The sequence below is a fragment of the Phyllobates terribilis genome, unplaced genomic scaffold (genome assembly GCF_046119375.1).
Source record: "Phyllobates terribilis strain yellow unplaced genomic scaffold, ASM4611937v1 Scaffold_2__4_contigs__length_985480577, whole genome shotgun sequence".
NCBI lineage: Eukaryota > Metazoa > Chordata > Amphibia > Anura > Dendrobatidae > Phyllobates > Phyllobates terribilis.
The window spans coordinates 950,943,567-950,966,910 of NW_027362762.1; the positions used below are offsets into that span (position 1 = coordinate 950,943,567).

The window sequence follows — 23,344 nt, forward strand, 5'->3', positions numbered from 1 at the left end:
CATTACATTACTGATCCTGAGTTACATCCTGTGTTATACTCTAGAGCTGCACTCACTATTCTGCTGGTGCAGTCACTGTGTACATACATTACATTACTGATCCTGAGTTACATCCTGTATTATACTCCAGAGCTGCACTCACTATTCTGCTGGTGCAGTCACTGTGTACATACATTACATTACTGATCCTGAGTTACCTCCTGTATTATATTCCAGAGCTGCACTCACTATTCTGCTGGTGCAGTCACTGTGTACATACATTACATTACTGATCCTGAGTTACCTCCTGTATTATACTCCAGAGCTGCACTCACTATTCTGCTGGTGCAGTCACTGTGTACATACATTACTGATCCTGAGTTACATCCTGTATTATACTCCAGAGCTGCACTCACTATTCTGCTGGTGCAGTCACTGTGTACATACATTACATTACTGATCCTGAGTTACATCCTGTATTATACTCCAGAGCTGCACTCACTATTCTGCTGGTGCAGTCACTGTGTACATACATTACATTACTGATCCTGGGTTACATCCTGTATTATACTCCAGAGCTGCACTCACTATTCTGCTGGTGCAGTCACTGTGTACATACATTACTGATCCTGAGTTACATCCTGTATTATACTCCAGAGCTGCACTCACTATTCTGCTGGTGCAGTCACTGTGTACATACATTACATTACTGATCCTGAGTTACATCCTGTATTATACTCCAGAGCTGCACTCACTATTCTGCTGGTGCAGTCACTGTGTACATACATTACATTACTGATCCTGGGTTACATCCTGTATTATACTCCAGAGCTGCACTCACTATTCTGCTGGTGCAGTCACTGTGTACATACATTACATTACTGATCCTGAGTTACATCCTGTATTATACTCCAGAGCTGCACTCACTATTCTGCTGGTGCAGTCACTGTGTACATTACATTACTGATCCTGAGTTACATCCTGTATTATACTCCAGAGCTGCACTCACTATTCTGCTGGTGCAGTCACTGTGTACATACATTACATTACTGATCCTGAGTTACCTCCTGTATTATTCTCCAGAGCTGCACTCACTATTCTGCTGATGGAGCAGAGAGCAGTGTAGGAATGTTAGTGGTGGAAACTCAGTCAGGTGAGTATTCCTTATTTTTTTTTTAACCCATACTGAGCCATTAGTAAAGAAAAAGAAAAACCACCCATCAGACAAACCCTTTAACTCTATGTTTACACAGGGGATTTTTAGCTCTGACCCTTATGAACATGTAGGTGGAGTAAGAGGCCGAGGAGTTAATTGTATTACACAACTCTGTGAATAGATAGTTCAGAAGACTTTTAGGGGTTAAATACTTTACATATCACTTACCTGCTCCTGAAGTTTTCATCTCGGAATTTGGAACACGCTGAGGGTCTGGCTGTGGCCCCCACCACCCCTGACCAGTATTCCTTATCTCCATCAATGGTACAGCTGGTAGGTAAGGGCTTCCTGCGGACTTGCCGATAGGAACGGTTAAAGCTAGTGCTGTCCTCGTGCAGGGAGCTCAGCTCTGAGATGGTGTGACTGTCTGAAAAAAAAAAGATGGGGCAAGCAGAATCAATGAACAGAACGTCAAGGTGCATTGACCCCAAAATAAAAAACAAACAAAAAGGATATCTATTCCTGGGAGAGCTGGGTAACAATATAAATTTAGCTTTTCTTGTAGCCACCACTAGGTGGAGTCCACAGCAGTGAGATTTTAGAGGTCCGATTTGAATTTGAATTTAATTGTATATCATCAATTTAGATGCAATGTATCCTTGTATACAGGGAGCTCCCCCTAGTGGTGGCTGCAGACAGAATCTTATCATGCATCTCTGTATACAGGGAGCTCCCCCTAGTGGTGGCTGCAGACAGGATCTTATCATGTATCTCTGTATACAGGGAGCTCCCCCTAGTGGTGGCTGCAGACAGAATCTTATCATGTATCTCTGTGTACAGGGAGCTCCCCCTAGTGGTGGCTGCAGACAGGATCTTATCATGTATCTCTGTATACAGGGAGCTCCCCCTAGTGGTGGCTGCAGACAGAATCTTATCATGTATCTCTGTATACAGGGAGCTCCCCCTAGTGGTGGCTGCAGACAGAATCTTATCATGCATCTCTGTATACAGGGAGCTCCCCCTAGTGGTGGCTGCAGACAGGATCTTATCATGTATCTCTGTATACAGGGAGCTCCCCCTAGTGGTGGCGGCAGACAGAATCTTATCATGTATCTCTGTATACAGGGAGCTCCCCCTAGTGGTGACTACAGACAGAATCTTACCATGTATCTCTGTATACAGGGAGCTCCCCCTAGTGGTGGCTGTAGACAGAATCTTATCATGTATTCCTGTATACAGGGAGCTCCCTCTAGTGGTGGCTGCAGGCAGAATCTTATCATGTATTCCTGTATACAGGGAGCTCCCCCTAGTGGTGGCTGCAGACAGAATCATATCATGTATCTCTGTATACAGGGAGCTCCCCCTAATGGTGGCTGCAGACAGAATCTTATCATGTATCTCTGTATACAGGGAGCTCCCCCTAGTGGTGGCTGTAGACAGAATCTTATCATGTATCTCTGTATACAGAGAGCTCCCCCTAGTGTTGGCTGCAGACTGATTCTTATCATGTATCTCTGTATACAGGGAGCTCCCCCTAGTGGTGGCTGCAGACAGAATCTTATCATGTATCTCTGTATACAGGGAGCTCCCCCTAGTGGTGGCTGCAGACAGAATCTTATCATGTATCTCTGTATACAGGGAGCTCCCCCTAGTGGTGACTACAGACAGAATCTTACCATGTATCTCTGTATACAGGGAGCTCCCGTAGTGGTGGCTGCAGACAGAATCTTATCATGTATCCTTGTATACAGGGAGCTCCCCCTAGTGGTGGCTGTAGACAGAATCTTATCATGTATTCCTGTATACAGGGAGCTCCCTCTAGTGGTGGCTGCAGGCAGAATCTTATCATGTATTCCTGTATACAGGGAGCTCCCCCTAGTGGTGGCTGCAGACAGAATCATATCATGTATCTCTGTATACAGGGAGCTCCCCCTAATGGTGGCTGCAGACAGAATCTTATCATGTATCTCTGTATACAGGGAGCTCCCCCTAGTGGTGGCTGTAGACAGAATCTTATCATGTATCTCTGTATACAGAGAGCTCCCCCTAGTGTTGGCTGCAGACTGATTCTTATCATGTATCTCTGTATACAGGGAGCTCCCCCTAGTGGTGACTGCAGACAGAATCTTATCATGTATCTCTGTATACAGGGAGATCCCCCTAGTGGTGACTACAGACAGAATCTTATCATGTATCTCTGTATACAGGGAGCTCCCCTAGTGGTGGCTGCAGACAGAATCTTATCATGTATCCTTGTATACAGGGAGCTCCCCCTAGTGGTGGCTGTAGACAGAATCTTATCATGTATTCCTGTATACAGGGAGCTCCCCCTAGTGGTGAGTGCAGACAGAATCTTACCATGTATCTCTGTATGCAGGGAGCTAACCCTAGTGGTGGCTGCAGACAGAATCTTATCATGTATCTCTGTATACAGAGAGCTCCCCCTAGTGTTGGCTGCAGACAGAATCTTATCATGTATCTCTGTATATAGGGAGCTCCCCCTAGAGGTGGCTGCAGACAGAATCTTATCATGTATCTCTGTATACAGAGAGCTCCCCCTACTGGTGGCTGCAGACAGAATCTTATCATGTATCTCTGTATACAGGGAGCTCCCCCTAGTGGTGGCTGCAGACAGGATCTTATCATGTATCTCTGTATACAGGGAGCTCCCCCTAGTGGTGGCTGCAGACAGAATCTTATCATGTATCTCTGTATACAGGGAGCTCCCCCTAGTGGTGGCTGCAGACAGAATCTTATCATGTATCTCTGTATACAGGGAGCTCCCCCTAGTGGTGGCTGCAGACAGAATCTTACCATGTACCTCTGTATACAGGGAGCTCACCCTAATGGTGGCTGCAGACAGACTTATCATGTATCTCTGTATGCAGGAAGCTCCCCCTAGTGGTGGCTGCAGACAGAATCTTATGTATCTCTGTATACAGGGAGCTCCCCCTAGTGGTGGCTGCAAGCGGATAATTTGATCATGTACTGTTTTTTGGGTCTGGTATAGGGTCTGCATTATTTAGGGGTCAGGAGTCTGTATTATTTAGTTATCTGCACTGAGTTCTGTTTTTAGGGGTCCAGTATTGGTATAGGGTCTGTATTTTTTAGGGGTCTGGTGTCAATATTATTTAGGTATCTGGTCTTGGTTCCGTATTTAGGGGTCCAGTTTAGGGTGTGTATTATTTAGGGGTTAGGACTGGGGTCTGTATTAGTTTAGGGATCTGGTCTAGTCTGGAGTGTTTATTATTTAGATATCTGGTTTGGGGGGTTGTATTTAGGGGTCCGATCTGAGGTCTGCATTATTTAGGGGTCTGGGGTCTGTATTTTTTAGTGGTTTGGGGCTCATATTTAGAATTTGGTCTGGGGTCTATATTATTTAGGTGCCTGGTCTTGGTTCTGTATTTAGGGGATCAGGTCTGTATTAGTTTAGGGGGTCTGGTCTGGTCTGGAGTGTGTATTATTTAGGGGGTCTGGTTTGGGTCAATATTTAGGGTTGAGTCTGGGATCTGTATTATTTAGAGGTCTGTATTATTTAGGTATCTGGACCGGGGTCTGTATTATTTAGGCGTCAGTTGTGGTGTCTGTATTATTAAGGGCTCTGGGGTCAGTATTATTTAAGGGTCTGGGGTCTATATTTACGGTTTGTTCTGGGGTCTGTATTATTCAGGGGCCCTGTTTGGGGTCTGTATTAATTAGTAGTCTGGGCCGGGGTCTGTATTCTTTAGGGGTCTGGGCCGGGGTCTGTATTATTTAGGGGTCTGGGCCGGGGTCTGTATTATTTAGGGGTCTGGGCCGGGGTCTGTATTATTTAGGGGTCTGTATTCTTTAGGGGTCTGGGCCGGGGTCTGTATTATTTAGGGGTCTGGGCCGGGGTCTGTATTATTTAGGGGTCTGGGCTGGGGTCTGTATTATTTAGGTATCTGGGCCGGAGTCTGTATTATTTAGAGGTCTGGGCCGGGGTCTGTATTATTTAGGTATCTGGGCCGGGGTCTGTATTATTTAGGAGTCTGGGCCGGGGTCTGTATTATTTAGGGGTCTGGGCCGGGGTCTGTATTATTTAGGTATCTGGGCCGGGGTCTGTATTATTTAGGGGTCTGGGCCGGGGTCTGTATTATTTAGGTATCTGGGCCGGGGTCTGTATTATTTAGGAGTCTGGGCCGGGGTCTGTATTATTTAGGTATCTGGGCCGGAGTCTGTATTATTTAGAGGTCTGGGCCGGGGTCTGTATTATTTAGGGGTCTGGGCCGGGGTCTGTATTATTTAGGTATCTGGGCCGGGGTCTGTATTATTTAGGAGTCTGGGCCGGGGTCTGCATTAGTTTAGCAATAATCCCATCAGGCTCCCCTCGCGGGTCGGCTTTTCTCGCTGTCACACATACGAGAGCTTCTGGAGGAGCAGAACCCAGGAGCGCTGCGCCCGGAGCCTATAACCAGCCGCACTCCAGTCCTTACAGAAGCCGCTAATACCGATGTGTCTGTGTTTATGACCGGAATATATTACATTTCTGCGCTGGGAACAATGCGAGGCTGGAAGTGACGGCTCGTAGCCGGTGACTCATTGTGTAGGTGGCCGCCAAGTTCACAGAAAAATGACTCAATAGCGCAGATTCTGGAGTTTTGGATTAAACCCCCGGCTCTGCTGCCAGAGGAGACGTTCTGTATGGAGCACTCACATCGTTCTCGCATCCTGCGCGCCGGGTCAAACTGCGCCAGCTCCTTCTCCACGTAGTACAGAACCTTCATGGAGTCCCGCTCCTTGTCCGCCTGGATGCGGTAACCTTTACGCACTGGTGAAGACACAGATATGTTACATTAACGACCAGCGAGTCTATGCGGTTATGTCAATTCTATCTATATTGGACAAGTCTCCTGCCTCCCGCAAAATCAGCAGACTCATCTCCTGAAATACTCTGTGCTGCTGGGAGACCTTGCTCCTTCCGCTCCATAATTCTTGACCTCTCCCTTGTGCCCATCACGAGCTGTGTTGGATTTACCATTTTGGCCTCCTAACGAGTCGCTCTGCACCAGCGGTGGAACGTGCTGCTTTTCCATCACCATTGGGGCTGGGACCGGAGCGACAGGGACTGTGGAGATGTAATACGGGGGGCAGGCAGTGGGAACGGCGGGGGGGTAGCCAATCTTTGCTGCCTTGCCTGCTTCATACACTGTGGAAAGGAATGAAACAAAAAAAAAATACATAAAAATCTGGAGAGTTTCAGAAAGTCTCCACATTTATCATTCAGTCCGATGTCTCCCCAGTGTGGAGAGAGCTCCCCCTAGTGGTGGCTGCAGGCAGCAGGAATGTTGCTGTTTGGTTTTAGAGTTCTGTATCAGAATATAGAGCCGCCATACATGAGAGCAAACAAGAAAAATAATACAAAGTATATGTAAATGTAAATGTGCTGCAGCGTCTCCGGTCTCCCATCGAGCGCATCTGAGGCGGCATTGAATACAAGTCATGACATTCTGCCGCACTTCGCTCCCTTGTTTAAGTCACATACAGCATAAGTAGCACCCGATGGGGTAACACAATTTTTTCTTTAGGTCGGTCATCTTGCGATACTCACAGGCTCGGGGGCAGCAGCAGGTTTCTGGGCAGCAGGGGCAGCGCACGTAACAGCAACAGCTGTGGGGGCAGCATTGGCACCAACAAAGGCCCACCATGGCGAAGAAGAGGAAAGTGCCGATTATCACCAGGCAGACAAACACCCATTCTGCAAATGACCAAAGAAGATTTGCTGATCAGTGTAAAATAAAGATTTAATTCCACCAAAATCCTAAGTGCCGCCATTAATAGCTTATCCTCCGCCTCATTCTGCTGCAGTTCTGATCATGAGCTTCGCCCTCTTTTGCAAGCATGAAAAAAAAAAAGGGACATGGGTGGATTCTTCACGCTTGAACTAGCCTAAATGCATTGGTTAAAGGGTTTTTTTTCATTACGACAACCCTTTTTCATATGCCCTTTAAGAGCATATGGGGGTCCTCCGCATGTTACTTCTCTCTGTGCCAGAACGGAAACTGGCGTTGCAATGAAGATGCGCCCATGATAACAGTGGATTATTATCAGTAAATTTCCCCTTTAAGGCAAAGATGGCTGCTTCTTAAGTCAAAAAATTATCTTCTTACTGGTCTTAGATGCATAATTTTTGGACTATGAGCTTGGAACACCTATAGAGCAAAGAGGATTGTTGTCATAAAAGAGCCCCTTTAAGGAAGAGACTACTGCCTTCTTAAAGGGAATTTCCAAATAAAGAATAATCTTCTGACTACTTCTAGATACATGGACGCTGGATATGGAAAAAAAAACAAAACTACAAATAGTTGCAGCACCCTACAAAGAAAGTGAGAGACTTTGGCACTGCCCAGAGACTTCAGTTCCTGGACTTCTCTCTCAGCAGGTGCATCGGCGAGACTATGAAGAATGTAAAAAGTTAACAATCAAATTCACAAAGAGCAATGGACACTAAATGGGGGTGATTGATGCGAGTCTTGAGCGATGTGGATGGAAAAGCCTGAAGAGGGTGACATTCTGGGTGACTGGTTGAATGTGGTCCGCTTAGTCAGTTGCCGTATTTGTGTGTTTTTTATAACATGAAAAGATCATCCCTCGTGCCCTGTCACACTTAAATTCTAGGATTTGTAAAGGTGACCCTAGAGGGCGCTAAGTGCATACACATTTATACAACACCCATTAAAAGGGTTGTCTGAACTTGGGTTCAAGTCTGCAGTCACTCTATGTGGTGAGCTGGTTCTCCTTTTCTTAATTCTATGTGACTGCTGACTTGTGAATCCTCACAGCGTGCAGTATGCGTGCTGTCAGGATTGTCCTATGCGATTTGCACACATGCGGTCATGTGCCAACTAGACGTGAACAGCCTCGCTCAATACAAGTCGTACTGTGGCAGGAATTATGCAAATCACATACTTGTCGTCACATGACCGCCCGCTCCCGGAGCCGGCATAGAAAAATCCTGATAGCGTGCACTGTGCTCGTTGTGAGGAATCACAAGTCTGCAGTTACATAGAATTAAGAAAAGGAGACCAGGTCACCGTATACAGTCCAGAATGCATGGAATAACGCTCTGACAAGCGCGGAAGACAAGGCAAAAAAGGAAAGATTCCAATTCCAGCTATAAAAGAGTATTCCAAATTTAGTCAAACGTTCAAAATTCCATGTTATGCAAACGGGGAGCAGGGAAACATATGGTGACGCGTTTCGAACATAAACGGCGTTCTTCATCAAGGCCTGAATTTTTTATTTTGAATACATTTGGAATACTCTTTTATACGTCAAACAGAAGCTGAAATCTTTCCTTAGTCACTTAGAATAATTGCAGGCTTGAGCCCCAAACCTGGACAACCCCTTTGAGCTCAATCCCGCTTCTCTCTCCACTTCTGAGCCACTTCTACCTACCCCTCATCAGTCACTCACTAAAAAAAACAATTAGGGATTAGATTACAGCTGCCTATTAAATTCTTTTGAGAGGGGACGGGGAAGGAGGAGCAAAGGCAAAGAAATACACAGACAGTTCCTGCTGCTGCTTCCTAGTAAGTGTTTTATCTCACCCCAGAGCTGGATTCACAGCTACACTGCTCACAGCTATATAATGTCCTCCAAGCTGCCGATACTGTTTTTCAACATTTGCTACAAAGAGACAGGAGAGCAGGAATCTTTCATGTCTGTGTCTACTGTGTATGGGAGATATCGCCACCAACTAGCTCAGAGACAACTGAAAAAAATAGATGGAAAACTGGTGAAAAATGAAGGATACAAGGCATGTTATAGCCAAAAATAGTGTTATTCCTCATGTACACACATTACATCATATTCTGAAACAACAAGTACTCTCTGTATCAGGGATGCAAAATCCCGCTGTCCCTACCCTTTGCCACCATGTGATGTGATGGCAGTACTGAGACAATATTACTGTGGACTAGCGGTGGACAAGCAGACAGACTTTTGCTGGTAAGTATCTTCCTTTACTAGACTGGAGAGTAAGGTCCTTAGAAAAAGTGACAAAAAGTTTGAGGCCGGGAAAAGGTAAAAAAAAAAAAAAAAAAAAAGAAAATCCCGCCACTGTGGGTAAAAAGCATCAGATTGACCTTTACTGTCCCTTTAATGATGGTGAGATGTCTCTGCTCATCCTGTCTTAACCTATACAGTAAAGCTGAGAAGTGAACTGTAGAAAGCAGGAAGTGTCAGTCTATTGTCTTTTCTATTGGACAATGTGGAAAAGATATTTGAAGGTGTTTTTTTTTTTTAATCAATTAAAAAATAAGAAAAAAAACTTTTTTTTTTATAACTTCTTTTAGAATAATTTCTTATTTTGTCATTTTCTCGTGATATATTAACTTTAAATAGACCCAAGGCGTGCCATTAAACCCCATCCCCACTAATGAGCCATGAATTCAGGGGGCACCTGTGTCCTCCGCTGACAAACGTGTTATTATGGACGCCTTCAGGTAGCTTTATAAAGGCGCTGGCGATGCATTAGAGGCTCATTATTACACAGCAGTACGTGAGCGCAGCTAATTTCACTATGGTAACACTGCAGGATAACCGCGCTGTTTATGGAGGAGCCTTTATAGAGAACGTCTAAGATCCTCCTCACCAAGACTCGGTGTGAATCAGGCAGCAGAAAGCATCAAAGGCTGAGAAAGGCAGACAGGGAGGCGTCCGGACCACCCAGCTCTGCGGGACATATCAGCGCAGCGTACATTTTTTTTTTTTTTTACTTAAATCTATACGTTTGGCAGTAAAAATCATTTTGGCAATTTGATTTGATTAAAAATTTTGCTCTGTTTTCCTCCTATAGCCTTGACATTGCTGGCTGTAGAATGAGTTAACTGAAAATCCTTCAGTGAGCTCGTTTTGACAGTCTTATGGGAAAGTTTGCAGATCTTTTTCTGTTTTTGAGCTCCTCTCAACTGACTTATCACAGACCACATTAAAATTGAATTTACACAGAAAAAAAAAAGCTTCTAAAAAAGCAAAAAGGTGCAAAATTTTTCATGAAACCCAACTGCAAAAAATATTTTTTTAGCTCCATTTAAGCAAAATAAAATGTCCCTGAAGGTGGACAGCTCCTTTAGAGTGGAGCTCCTCTCCTCACTCCACCACATACAAGCGCGCTCCGCTCATGTGTTTCCAACGGAGAGTGAGGAAAAAGCCATTGACACCTCTGAAACAAAATGGTCGGGTGCTGACTTTCTACAGAACTCCATTCATTACACTTATTTTAGTGAAAACAGGAACATCCACCAGAATCTTGGACAAGAGAGCAAAGTCCTCCTCCGTGGAGGTCACATTCATAGCGTTAGAAGAGAATGACAAATATCAGTGCTCTATGGAGCCAAAAAAACTCCATCCACTTATTAATTCTATTATAGCGTAAGGTCGCCCCCATATGGTCGAGTCTGATACTGAGCACTTGTGCCTTCTGCTGCTCACTCCCACCGACTAAAGGCTACAAATAAAACATCTATCCTCCTGTAACAGGGATTAAAGATGAATCACAAGAAGAGCGGAGGGAGGGCGGCATCTATTCTGGAGGAAATCAGCCACGACATATGTTACCCTCTATATGAAGAGAATTCTGATCTTATATTTTTACTTTTTTCCATATGTAAAACTAGAAAGAAAAATAACCTAAAATCTGATCCGTCATGTGACTACATACAGCAGTTCATGGGATACTATGTGTGGCTGCTCTCTGTGAGAACCTACATTCAACACTGCTTCAAAAATTTACTACTAATATACTACCCCGATGTACACGAATATAACTACTATAATACTGCCCCCTATGTACAAGAATATAACTACTATAATACTGCCCCCTATGTACAAGAATATAACTACTATACTACTGCCTCCTATGTACAAGAATATAACTACCATAATACTGCTCCTATGTACAAGAATATAACTACTATAATACTGCCCCCTATGTACAAGAATATAACTACTATAATACTGACCCCTATGTACAAGAATATAATTACTATAATACTGCCCCTATGTACAAGAATATAACTACTATAATACTTCTCCTATGTACAAGAATATAACTACTATAATACTGCTCCTATGTACAAGAATATAACTACTATAATACTGCCCCTATGTACAAGAATATAACTACTATAATACTGCACCCTGTGTACAAGAATATAACTACTATAATACTGCTCCTATGTACAAGAATATCACTACTATAATACTGCCCCCTATGTACAAGAATATAACTACTATAATACTGCTCCTATGTACACGAATATAACTACTATAATACTGCCCCCTATGTACAAGAATATAACTACTATACTACTGCCCCCTATGTACAAGAATATAACTACTATACTACTGCCCCCTATGTACAAGAATATAACTACTATACTACTGCTCCCTATGTACAAGAATATAACTACTATACTACTGCCCCCTTTGTACAAGAATATAACTACTATAATACTACCCCCTATATACAAGAATATAACTACTATAATACTGCTCCCTATATACAAGAATATAACTACTATAATACTGCTCCCTATGTACAAGAATATAACTACGATAATACTGCCCCTATGTACAAGAATATAACTACTATAATACTGCCCCCTATGTACAAGAATATAACTACTATAATACTGCCCCCTATATACACAAGAATATAACTACTATAATACTGCTCCTATGTACAAGAATATAACTACTATAATACTGCTCCTATGTACAATAATATAACTACTATAATACTGCTCCTATGTACAATAATATAACTACTATAATACTGCCCCTATGTACAAGAATATAACTACTATAATACTGCCCCCTATGTACAAGAATATTACTACTATAATACTGCTCCTATGTACAAGAATATAACTACTATAATACTGCTCCTATATACAAGAATATAACTATTATAACACTGCTCCTATGTACAAGAATATAACTACTATAATACTGCCCCCTATGTACAAGAATATAGCTACTATAATACTGCCCCCTATGTACAAGAATATAACTACTATAATACTGCCCCCTATATACAAGAATATAACTACTATAATACTGCTCCCTACGTACAAGAATATAACTACTATAATACTGCCCCCTATGTACAAGAATATAACTACTATAATACTGCCCCTATGTACAAGAATATAACTACTATAATACTGCTCCTATGTACAAGAATATAACTACTATAATACTGCTCCTATGTACAAGAATATAGCTACTATAATACTGCCCCCTATGTACAAGAATATAACTACTATAATACTGCTCCTATGTACAAGAATATAGCTACTATAATACTGCCCCCTATGTACAAGAATATAACTACTATAATACTGCTCCTATGTAAAAGAATATAGCTACTATAATACTGCCCCCTATGTACAAGAATATAACTACTATAATACTGCCCCCTATATACAAGAATATAACTACTATAATACTGCTCCCTATGTACAAGAATATAACTACTATAATTCTGCCCCCTATGTACAAGAATATAACTACTATAATACTGCCCCTATGTACAAGAATATAACTACTATAATACTGCCCCTATGTACAAGAATATAACTACTATAATACTGCTCCTATGTACAAGAATATAACTACTATAATACTGCTCCTATGTACAAGAATATAGCTACTATAATACTGCCCCCTATGTACAAGAATATAACTACTATAATACTGCTCCTATGTACAAGAATATAGCTACTATAATACTGCCCCCTATGTACAAGAATATAACTACTATAATACTGCCCCCTATATACAAGAATATAACTACTATAATACTGCTCCTATGTACAAGAATATAACTACTATAATACTGCTCCCTATGTACAAGAATATAACTACTATAATACTGCTCCTATGTACAATAATATAACTACTATAATACTGCTCCTATGTACAATAATATAACTACTATAATACTGCCCACTATGTACAAGAATATAACTACTATAATACTGCCCCCTATGTACAAGAATATAACTACTATAATACTGCTCCTATGTAAAAGAATATAGCTACTATAATACTGCCCCCTATGTACAAGAATATAACTACTATAATACTGCCCCCTATGTACAAGAATATAACTACTATAATACTGCCCCTATGTACAAGAATATAACTACTATAATACTGCCACTATGTACAAGAATATAACTACTATAATACTGCCCCCTATGTACAAGAATATAGCTACTATAATACTGCCCCCTATGTACAAGAATATAACTACTATAATACTGCCCCCTATGTACAAGAATATAACTACTATAACACTGCTCCTATGTACAAGAATATAACTACTATAATACTGCCCCCTATGTATAAGAATATAACTACTATAATACTGCCCCCTATGTACAAGAATATAACTACTATAATACTGCCCCCTATGTACAAGAATATAACTACTATAATAATGCTCCTATGTACAAGAATATAACTACTATAATACTGCTCCTATGTACAAGAATATAACTACTATAATACTGCCCCCTATGTACAAGAATATAACTACTATAATACTGCCTCCTATGTACAAGAATAGAACTACTATAATGCTGCCCCTATGTACAAGAATATAACTACTATAATACTGCCCCTATGTACAAGAATATAACTACTATAATACTGCCCCCTATGTACAAGAATATAACTACTATAATACTGCCCCCTATGTACAAGAATATAACTACTATAATAATGCTCCTATGTACAAGAATATAACTACTATAATACTGCTCCTATGTACAAGAATATAACTACTATAATACTGCCCCCTATGTACAAGAATATAACTACTATAATACTGCCTCCTATGTACAAGAATAGAACTACTATAATGCTGCCCCTATGTACAAGAATATAACTACTATAATACTGCCCCTATGTACAAGAATATAACTACTATAATACTGCTCCTATGTACAAGAATATAACTACTATAATGCTGCACCTATGTACAAGAATATAACTACTATAATACTGCCCCTATGTACAGGAATATAACTACTATAATACTGCTCCTATGTACAAGAATATAACTACTATAATACTGCCCCCTATGTACAAGAATATAACTACTATAATACTGCTCCTATGTACAAGAATATAACTACTATAATACTGCTCCTATGTACAAGAATATAACTACTATAATACTGCCCCCTATGTACAAGAATATAACTACTATAATACTGCCTCCTATGTACAAGAATATAACTACTATAATGCTGCCCCTATGTACAAGAATATAACTACTATAATACTGCCCCTATGTACAAGAATATAACTACTATAATACTGCTCCTATGTACAAGAATATAACTACTATAATGCTGCACCTATGTACAAGAATATAACTACTATAATACTGCCCCTATGTACAAGAATATAACTACTATAATACTGCTCCTATGTACAAGAATATAACTACTATAATACTGCTCCTATGTACAAGAATATAACTACTATAATACTGCTCCTATGTATAAGAATATAACTACTATAATACTGCTCCTATGTACAGGAATATAACTGCTATAATACTGCCCCTATATACAAGAATATAACTACTATAATACTGCTCCTATGTACAAGAATATAACTACTATAATACTGCTCCTATCTACAGGAATATAACTACTATAATACTGCCCCCTATGTACAAGAATATAACTACTATAATACTGCCCCCTATGTACAAGAATATAACTACTATAATACTGCCCCTATATACAAGAATATAACTACTATAATACTGCTACTATGTACAAGAATATAACTACTATAATACTGCCCCCTATGTACAGGAATATAACTACTATAATACTGCTCCTATGTACAAGAATATAACTACTATAATACTGCCCCTATGTACAAGAATATAACTACTATAATACTGCTCCTATGTACAAGAATATAACTACTATAATGCTGCACCTATGTACAAGAATATAACTACTATAATACTGCCCCTATGTACAAGAATATAACTACTATAATACTGCTCCTATGTACAAGAATATAACTACTATAATACTGCCCCTATGTACAAGAATATAACTACTATAATACTGCTCCTATGTACAAGAATATAACTACTATAATACTACTCCTATGTACAAGAATATAACTACTATAATACTGCTCCTATGTACAAGAATATAACTACTATAATACTGCCCCCTATGTACAAGAATATAACTACTATAACACTGCTCCTATGTACAAGAATATAACTACTATAACACTGCCCCCTATGTACAAGAATATAACTACTATAATACTGCCCCCTATGTACAAGAATATAACTACTATAATACTGCCCCCTATGTACAAGAATATAACTACTATAATAATGCTCCTATGTACAAGAATATAACTACTATAATACTGCTCCTATGTACAAGAATATAACTACTATAATACTGCCCCCTATGTACAAGAATATAACTACTATAATACTGCCTCCTATGTACAAGAATATAACTACTATAATGCTGCCCCTATGTACAAGAATATAACTACTATAATACTGCCCCTATGTACAAGAATATAACTACTATAATACTGCTCCTATGTACAAGAATATAACTACTATAATGCTGCACCTATGTACAAGAATATAACTACTATAATGCTGCCCCTATGTACAGGAATATAACTACTATAATACTGCTCCTATGTACAAGAATATAACTACTATAATACTGCCCCCTATGTACAAGAATATAACTACTATAATACTGCTCCTATGTACAAGAATATAACTACTATAATACTGCCCCCTATGTACAAGAATATAACTACTATAATACTGCCTCCTATGTACAAGAATATAACTACTATAATGCTGCCCCTATGTACAAGAATATAACTACTATAATACTGCCCCTATGTACAAGAATATAACTACTATAATACTGCTCCTATGTACAAGAATATAACTACTATAATGCTGCACCTATGTACAAGAATATAACTACTATAATACTGCCCCTATGTACAAGAATATAACTACTATAATACTGCTCCTATGTACAAGAATATAACTACTATAATACTGCTCCTATGTACAAGAATATAACTACTATAATACTGCTCCTATGTACAAGAATATAACTACTATAATACTGCTCCTATGTACAGGAATATAACTGCTATAATACTGCCCCTATATACAAGAATATAACTACTATAATACTGCTCCTATGTACAAGAATATAACTACTATAATACTGCTCCTATCTACAGGAATATAACTACTATAATACTGCCCCCTATGTACAAGAATATAACTACTATAATACTGCCCCCTATCTACAAGAATATAACTACTATAATACTGCCCCTATATACAAGAATATAACTACTATAATACTGCTACTATGTACAAGAATATAACTACTATAATACTGCCCCCTATGTACAGGAATATAACTACTATAATACTGCTCCTATGTACAAGAATATAACTACTATAATACTGCCCCTATGTACAAGAATATAACTACTATAATACTGCTCCTATGTACAAGAATATAACTACTATAATGCTGCACCTATGTACAAGAATATAACTACTATAATACTGCCCCTATGTACAAGAATATAACTACTATAATACTGCTCCTATGTACAAGAATATAACTACTATAATGCTGCACCTATGTACAAGAATATAACTACTATAATACTGCCCCTATGTACAAGAATATAACTACTATAATACTGCTCCTATGTACAAGAATATAACTACTATAATACTGCTCCTATGTACAAGAATATAACTACTATAATACTGCTCCTATGTATAAGAATATAACTACTATAATACTGCTCCTATGTACAGGAATATAACTGCTATAATACTGCCCCTATATACAAGAATATAACTACTATAATACTGCTCCTATGTACAAGAATATAACTACTATAATACTGCTCCTATCTACAGGAATATAACTACTATAATACTGCCCCCTATGTACAAGAATATAACTACTATAATACTGCCCCCTATGTACAAGAATATAACTACTATAATACTGCCCCTATATACAAGAATATAACTACTATAATACTGCTACTATGTACAAGAATATAACTACTATAATACTGCCCCCTATGTACAGGAATATAACTACTATAATACTGCTCCTATGTACAAGAATATAACTACTATAATACTGCCCCTATGTACAAGAATATAACTACTATAATACTGCTCCTATGTACAAGAATATAACTACTATAATGCTGCACCTATGTACAAGAATATAACTACTATAATACTGCCCCTATGTACAAGAATATAACTACTATAATACTGCTCCTATGTACAGGAATATAACTGCTATAATACTGCCCCTATATACAAGAATATAACTACTATAATACTGCTCCTATGTACAAGAATATAACTACTATAATACTGCTCCTATCTACAGGAATATAACTACTATAATACTGCCCCCTATGTACAAGAATATAACTACTATAATACTGCCCCCTATGTACAAGAATATAACTACTATAATACTGCCCCTATATACAAGAATATAACTACTATAATACTGCTACTATGTACAAGAATATAACTACTATAATACTGCCCCCTATGTACAGGAATATAACTACTATAATACTGCTCCTATGTACAAGAATATAACTACTATAATACTGCCCCTATGTACAAGAATATAACTACTATAATACTGCTCCTATGTACAAGAATATAACTACTATAATGCTGCACCTATGTACAAGAATATAACTACTATAATACTGCCCCTATGTACAAGAATATAACTACTATAATACTGCTCCTATGTACAAGAATATAACTACTATAATACTGCTCCTATGTACAAGAATATAACTACTATAATACTGCTCCTATGTACAAGAATATAACTACTATAATACTGCTCCTATGTACAGGAATATAACTGCTATAATACTGCCCCTATATACAAGAATATAACTACTATAATACTGCTCCTATGTACAAGAATATAACTACTATAATACTGCTCCTATCTACAGGAATATAACTACTATAATACTGCCCCCTATGTACAAGAATATAACTACTATAATACTGCCCCCTATCTACAAGAATATAACTACTATAATACTGCCCCTATATACAAGAATATAACTACTATAATACTGCTACTATGTACAAGAATATAACTACTATAATACTGCCCCCTATGTACAGGAATATAACTACTATAATACTGCTCCTATGTACAAGAATATAACTACTATAATACTGCCCCTATGTACAAGAATATAACTACTATAATACTGCTCCTATGTACAAGAATATAACTACTATAATGCTGCACCTATGTACAAGAATATAACTACTATAATACTGCCCCTATGTACAAGAATATAACTACTATAATACTGCTCCTATGTACAAGAATATAACTACTATAATGCTGCACCTATGTACAAGAATATAACTACTATAATACTGCCCCTATGTACAAGAATATAACTACTATAATACTGCTCCTATGTACAAGAATATAACTACTATAATACTGCTCCTATGTACAAGAATATAACTACTATAATACTGCTCCTATGTATAAGAATATAACTACTATAATACTGCTCCTATGTACAGGAATATAACTGCTATAATACTGCCCCTATATACAAGAATATAACTACTATAATACTGCTCCTATGTACAAGAATATAACTACTATAATACTGCTCCTATCTACAGGAATATAACTACTATAATACTGCCCCCTATGTACAAGAATATAACTACTATAATACTGCCCCCTATGTACAAGAATATAACTACTATAATACTGCCCCTATATACAAGAATATAACTACTATAATACTGCTACTATGTACAAGAATATAACTACTATAATACTGCCCCCTATGTACAGGAATATAACTACTATAATACTGCTCCTATGTACAAGAATATAACTACTATAATACTGCCCCTATGTACAAGAATATAACTACTATAATACTGCTCCTATGTACAAGAATATAACTACTATAATGCTGCACCTATGTACAAGAATATAACTACTATAATACTGCCCCTATGTACAAGAATATAACTACTATAATACTGCTCCTATGTACAAGAATATAACTACTATAATACTGCCCCTATGTACAAGAATATAACTACTATAATACTGCTCCTATGTACAAGAATATAACTACTATAATACTGCTCCTATGTACAAGAATATAACTACTATAATACTGCTCCTATGTACAAGAATATAACTACTATAATACTGCCACTATGTACAAGAATATAACTACTATAATACTGCCCCCTATGTACAAGAATATAGCTACTATAATACTGCCCCCTATGTACAAGAATATAACTACTATAATACTGCCCCCTATGTACAAGAATATAACTACTATAACACTGCTCCTATGTACAAGAATATAACTACTATAATACTGCCCCCTATGTACAAGAATATAACTACTATAATACTGCCCCCTATGTACAAGAATATAACTACTATAATACTGCCCCCTATGTACAAGAATATAACTACTATAATAATGCTCCTATGTACAAGAATATAACTACTATAATACTGCTCCTATGTACAAGAATATAACTACTATAATACTGCCCCCTATGTACAAGAATATAACTACTATAATACTGCCTCCTATGTACAAGAATATAACTACTATAATGCTGCCCCTATGTACAAGAATATAACTACTATAATACTGCCCCTATGTACAAGAATATAACTACTATAATACTGCTCCTATGTACAAGAATATAACTACTATAATGCTGCACCTATGTACAAGAATATAACTACTATAATGCTGCCCCTATGTACAGGAATATAACTACTATAATACTGCTCCTATGTACAAGAATATAACTACTATAATACTGCCCCCTATGTACAAGAATATAACTACTATAATACTGCTCCTATGTACAAGAATATAACTACTATAATACTGCTCCTATGTACAAGAATATAACTACTATAATACTGCCCCCTATGTACAAGAATATAACTACTATAATACTGCCTCCTATGTACAAGAATATAACTACTATAATACTGCCTCCTATGTACAAGAATATAACTACTATAATGCTGCCCCTATGTACAAGAATATAACTACTATAATACTGCCCCTATGTACAAGAATATAACTACTATAATACTGCTCCTATGTACAAGAATATAACTACTATAATGCTGCACCTATGTACAAGAATATAACTACTATAATACTGCCCCTATGTACAAGAATATAACTACTATAATACTGCTCCTATGTACAAGAATATAACTACTATAATACTGCTCCTATGTACAAGAATATAACTACTATAATACTGCTCCTATGTACAAGAATATAACTACTATAATACTGCTCCTATCTACAGGAATATAACTACTATAATACTGCCCCCTATGTACAAGAATATAACTACTATAATACTGCCCCCTATCTACAAGAATATAACTACTATAATACTGCCCCTATATACAAGAATATAACTACTATAATACTGCTACTATGTACAAGAATATAACTACTATAATACTGCCCCCTATGTACAGGAATATAACTACTATAATACTGCTCCTATGTACAAGAATATAACTACTATAATACTGCCCCTATGTACAAGAATATAACTACTATAATACTGCTCCTATGTACAAGAATATAACTACTATAATGCTGCACCTATGTACAAGAATATAACTACTATAATACTGCCCCTATGTACAAGAATATAACTACTATAATACTGCTCCTATGTACAGGAATATAACTACTATAATACTGCCCCTATGTACAAGAATATAACTACTATAATACTGCTCCTATGTACAAGAATATAACTACTATAATACTGCCCCTATGTACAAGAATATAACTACTATAATACTGCTCCTATGTACAAGAATATAACTACTATAATACTGCTCCTATGTACAGGAATATAACTACTATAATACTGCCTCCTATGTACAAGAATATAACTACTATAATACTGCCTCCTATGTACAAGAATATAACTACTATAATGCTGCACTTATGTACAAGAATATAACTACTATAATACTGCCCCTATGTACAAGAATATAACTACTATAATACTGCCCCTATGTACAAGAATATAACTACTATAATACTGCTCCTATGTACAAGAATATAACTACTATAATACTGCTCCTATGTACAAGAATATAACTACTATAATACTGCTCCTATGTACAAGAATATAACTACTATAATACTGCTCCTATCTACAGGAATATAACTACTATAATACTGCCCCCTATGTACAAGAATATAACTACTATAATACTGCCCCCTATGTACAAGAATATAACTACTATAATACTGCCCCCTATGTACAAGAATATAACTACTATAATACTGCCCCTATATACAAGAATATAACTACCATAATACTGCTCCTATGTACAAGAATATAACTACTATAATACTGCCCCCTATGTACAGGAATATAACTACTATAATACTGCTCCTATGTACAAGAATATAACTACTATAATACTGCTCCTATATACAAGAATATAACTACTATAATCCTGCCCCTATGTACAAGAATATAACTACTATAATACTGCTCCTATGTACAAGAATATAACTACTATAATACTGCCCCCTATGTACAGGAATATAACTACTATAATACTGCCCCCTATGTACAGGAATATAACTACTATAATACTGCCCGTATGTGGACAAGGATCTTAGTGTGGATGGATAATAATGTCTCATTCACAATATGGCTTGAGCTGCAAATTAATTGCTTATTAACTCTTCAGGTCGGGGTTTGCTGTAGATAATGGGACATTCTTCATTCTTTGTGTGTTCCGGCAATTCCTGATCAATTATCACAATTACATATTCTGTGTTTGATGAAGTGGAAGAAGCGCAATTTATTGTCAGATAAAGGGACGGGCTGTGTGGAGGGTTCAGAGTCTGATGTGAGTTAGCGGGGGTGCGCTTATCTGGGGTTATACTTGTCTCTGACCGCGGCTCGATGACACCTGCGGCTCTTACAACAAACACATTATACCGTCACTGTGCCGAGCGCCGAGGTCACTTCAATTACATAATACACAGCAGGGATCGGCTCAATAATATAGATCTAGCGTGGAAGGAAGGAAAATGCATTTCTTGTTAAGATCTATTTTATTTAACCCTTTCAAAGCAGAGATTATTAAAAAAAAAAAAAGTAGTTTTTTTTTAATCGTTGCATTCCCATTTTTTTCTCTGTCAATTATGACTTTCTTTTTGTAAGAAGGATATTATTATAAGGATATTTATTACCGTAGATATATTATATTTTATTTTAATTTTTTAAAATGTATTATGAATTACATATACTGTGGGTCCGGAAAGTATTCAGACCCCTTTAAATTTTTCACTATTTGTTTCATTGCAGCCATTTGGTAAATTCTAAAAAAGTTCATTTTTTTCTCATTAAAGTCCACTCTGCACCCCATCTTGACTGGAAAGAAAAACAGAAATGTAGAAATTTTTGCAAATTTATTAAAAAAGAAAAACTGAATTATCACATGGTCATAAGTATTCAGACCCTTTGCTCAGTATTGAGTAGAAGCCCCCTTTTGAGCTAGTACAGCCATGAGTCTTCTTGGGAATGATGCAACAAGTTTTTCACACCTGGATTTGGGGATCCTCTGCCATTCTTCCTTGCAGATCCTCTCCAGTTCTGTCAGGTTGGATGGTGAAGCCATTTTCAGGTCTCTCCAGAGATGCTCAATTGGGTTTAGGTCAGGGCTCTGGCTGGGCCAGTCAAGAATGGTCACAGATTTGTTCTGAAGCCACTCCTTTGTTATTTTAGCTGTGTGCTTAGGGTCGTTGTCTTGTTGGAAGGTGAACCTTCGGCCAAGTCTGAGGTCCAGAGCACTCTGGAAGAGGTTTTCATCCAGGATATCTCTGTACTTGGCCGCATTGATGTTTCCTTCAATTGCAACCAGTCGTCCTGTCCCTGCAGCTGACAAACTCCCCCATAGCATGATGCTGCCACCACCATGTTTCACTGTTGGGATTGTATTGGGCAGGTGATGAGCAGTGCCTGGTTTTCTC

At 38.0% G+C, this 23,344-nt stretch overlaps 1 protein-coding gene across 4 annotated transcripts in view; it reads right to left on the reverse strand.

Moving 5' to 3' along the window:
• The window catches only part of ILDR2 (immunoglobulin like domain containing receptor 2), a 299,279-nt gene that overhangs the window by 17,352 nt on the left and 258,583 nt on the right, over positions 1–23,344 (reverse strand). For all 4 annotated transcript variants that reach the window (XM_073668555.1, XM_073668552.1, XM_073668553.1 and 1 more), the window contains 4 exons: positions 6,705–6,851; positions 6,132–6,302; positions 5,811–5,924; positions 1,364–1,562 (listed from right to left, as the gene is read on the reverse strand). In XM_073668555.1, coding sequence (XP_073524656.1) covers positions 1,364–1,562; positions 5,811–5,924; positions 6,132–6,302; positions 6,705–6,851 — 631 coding nt within the window. The remainder of the gene's footprint in view (positions 1–1,363; positions 1,563–5,810; positions 5,925–6,131; positions 6,303–6,704; positions 6,852–23,344) is intronic.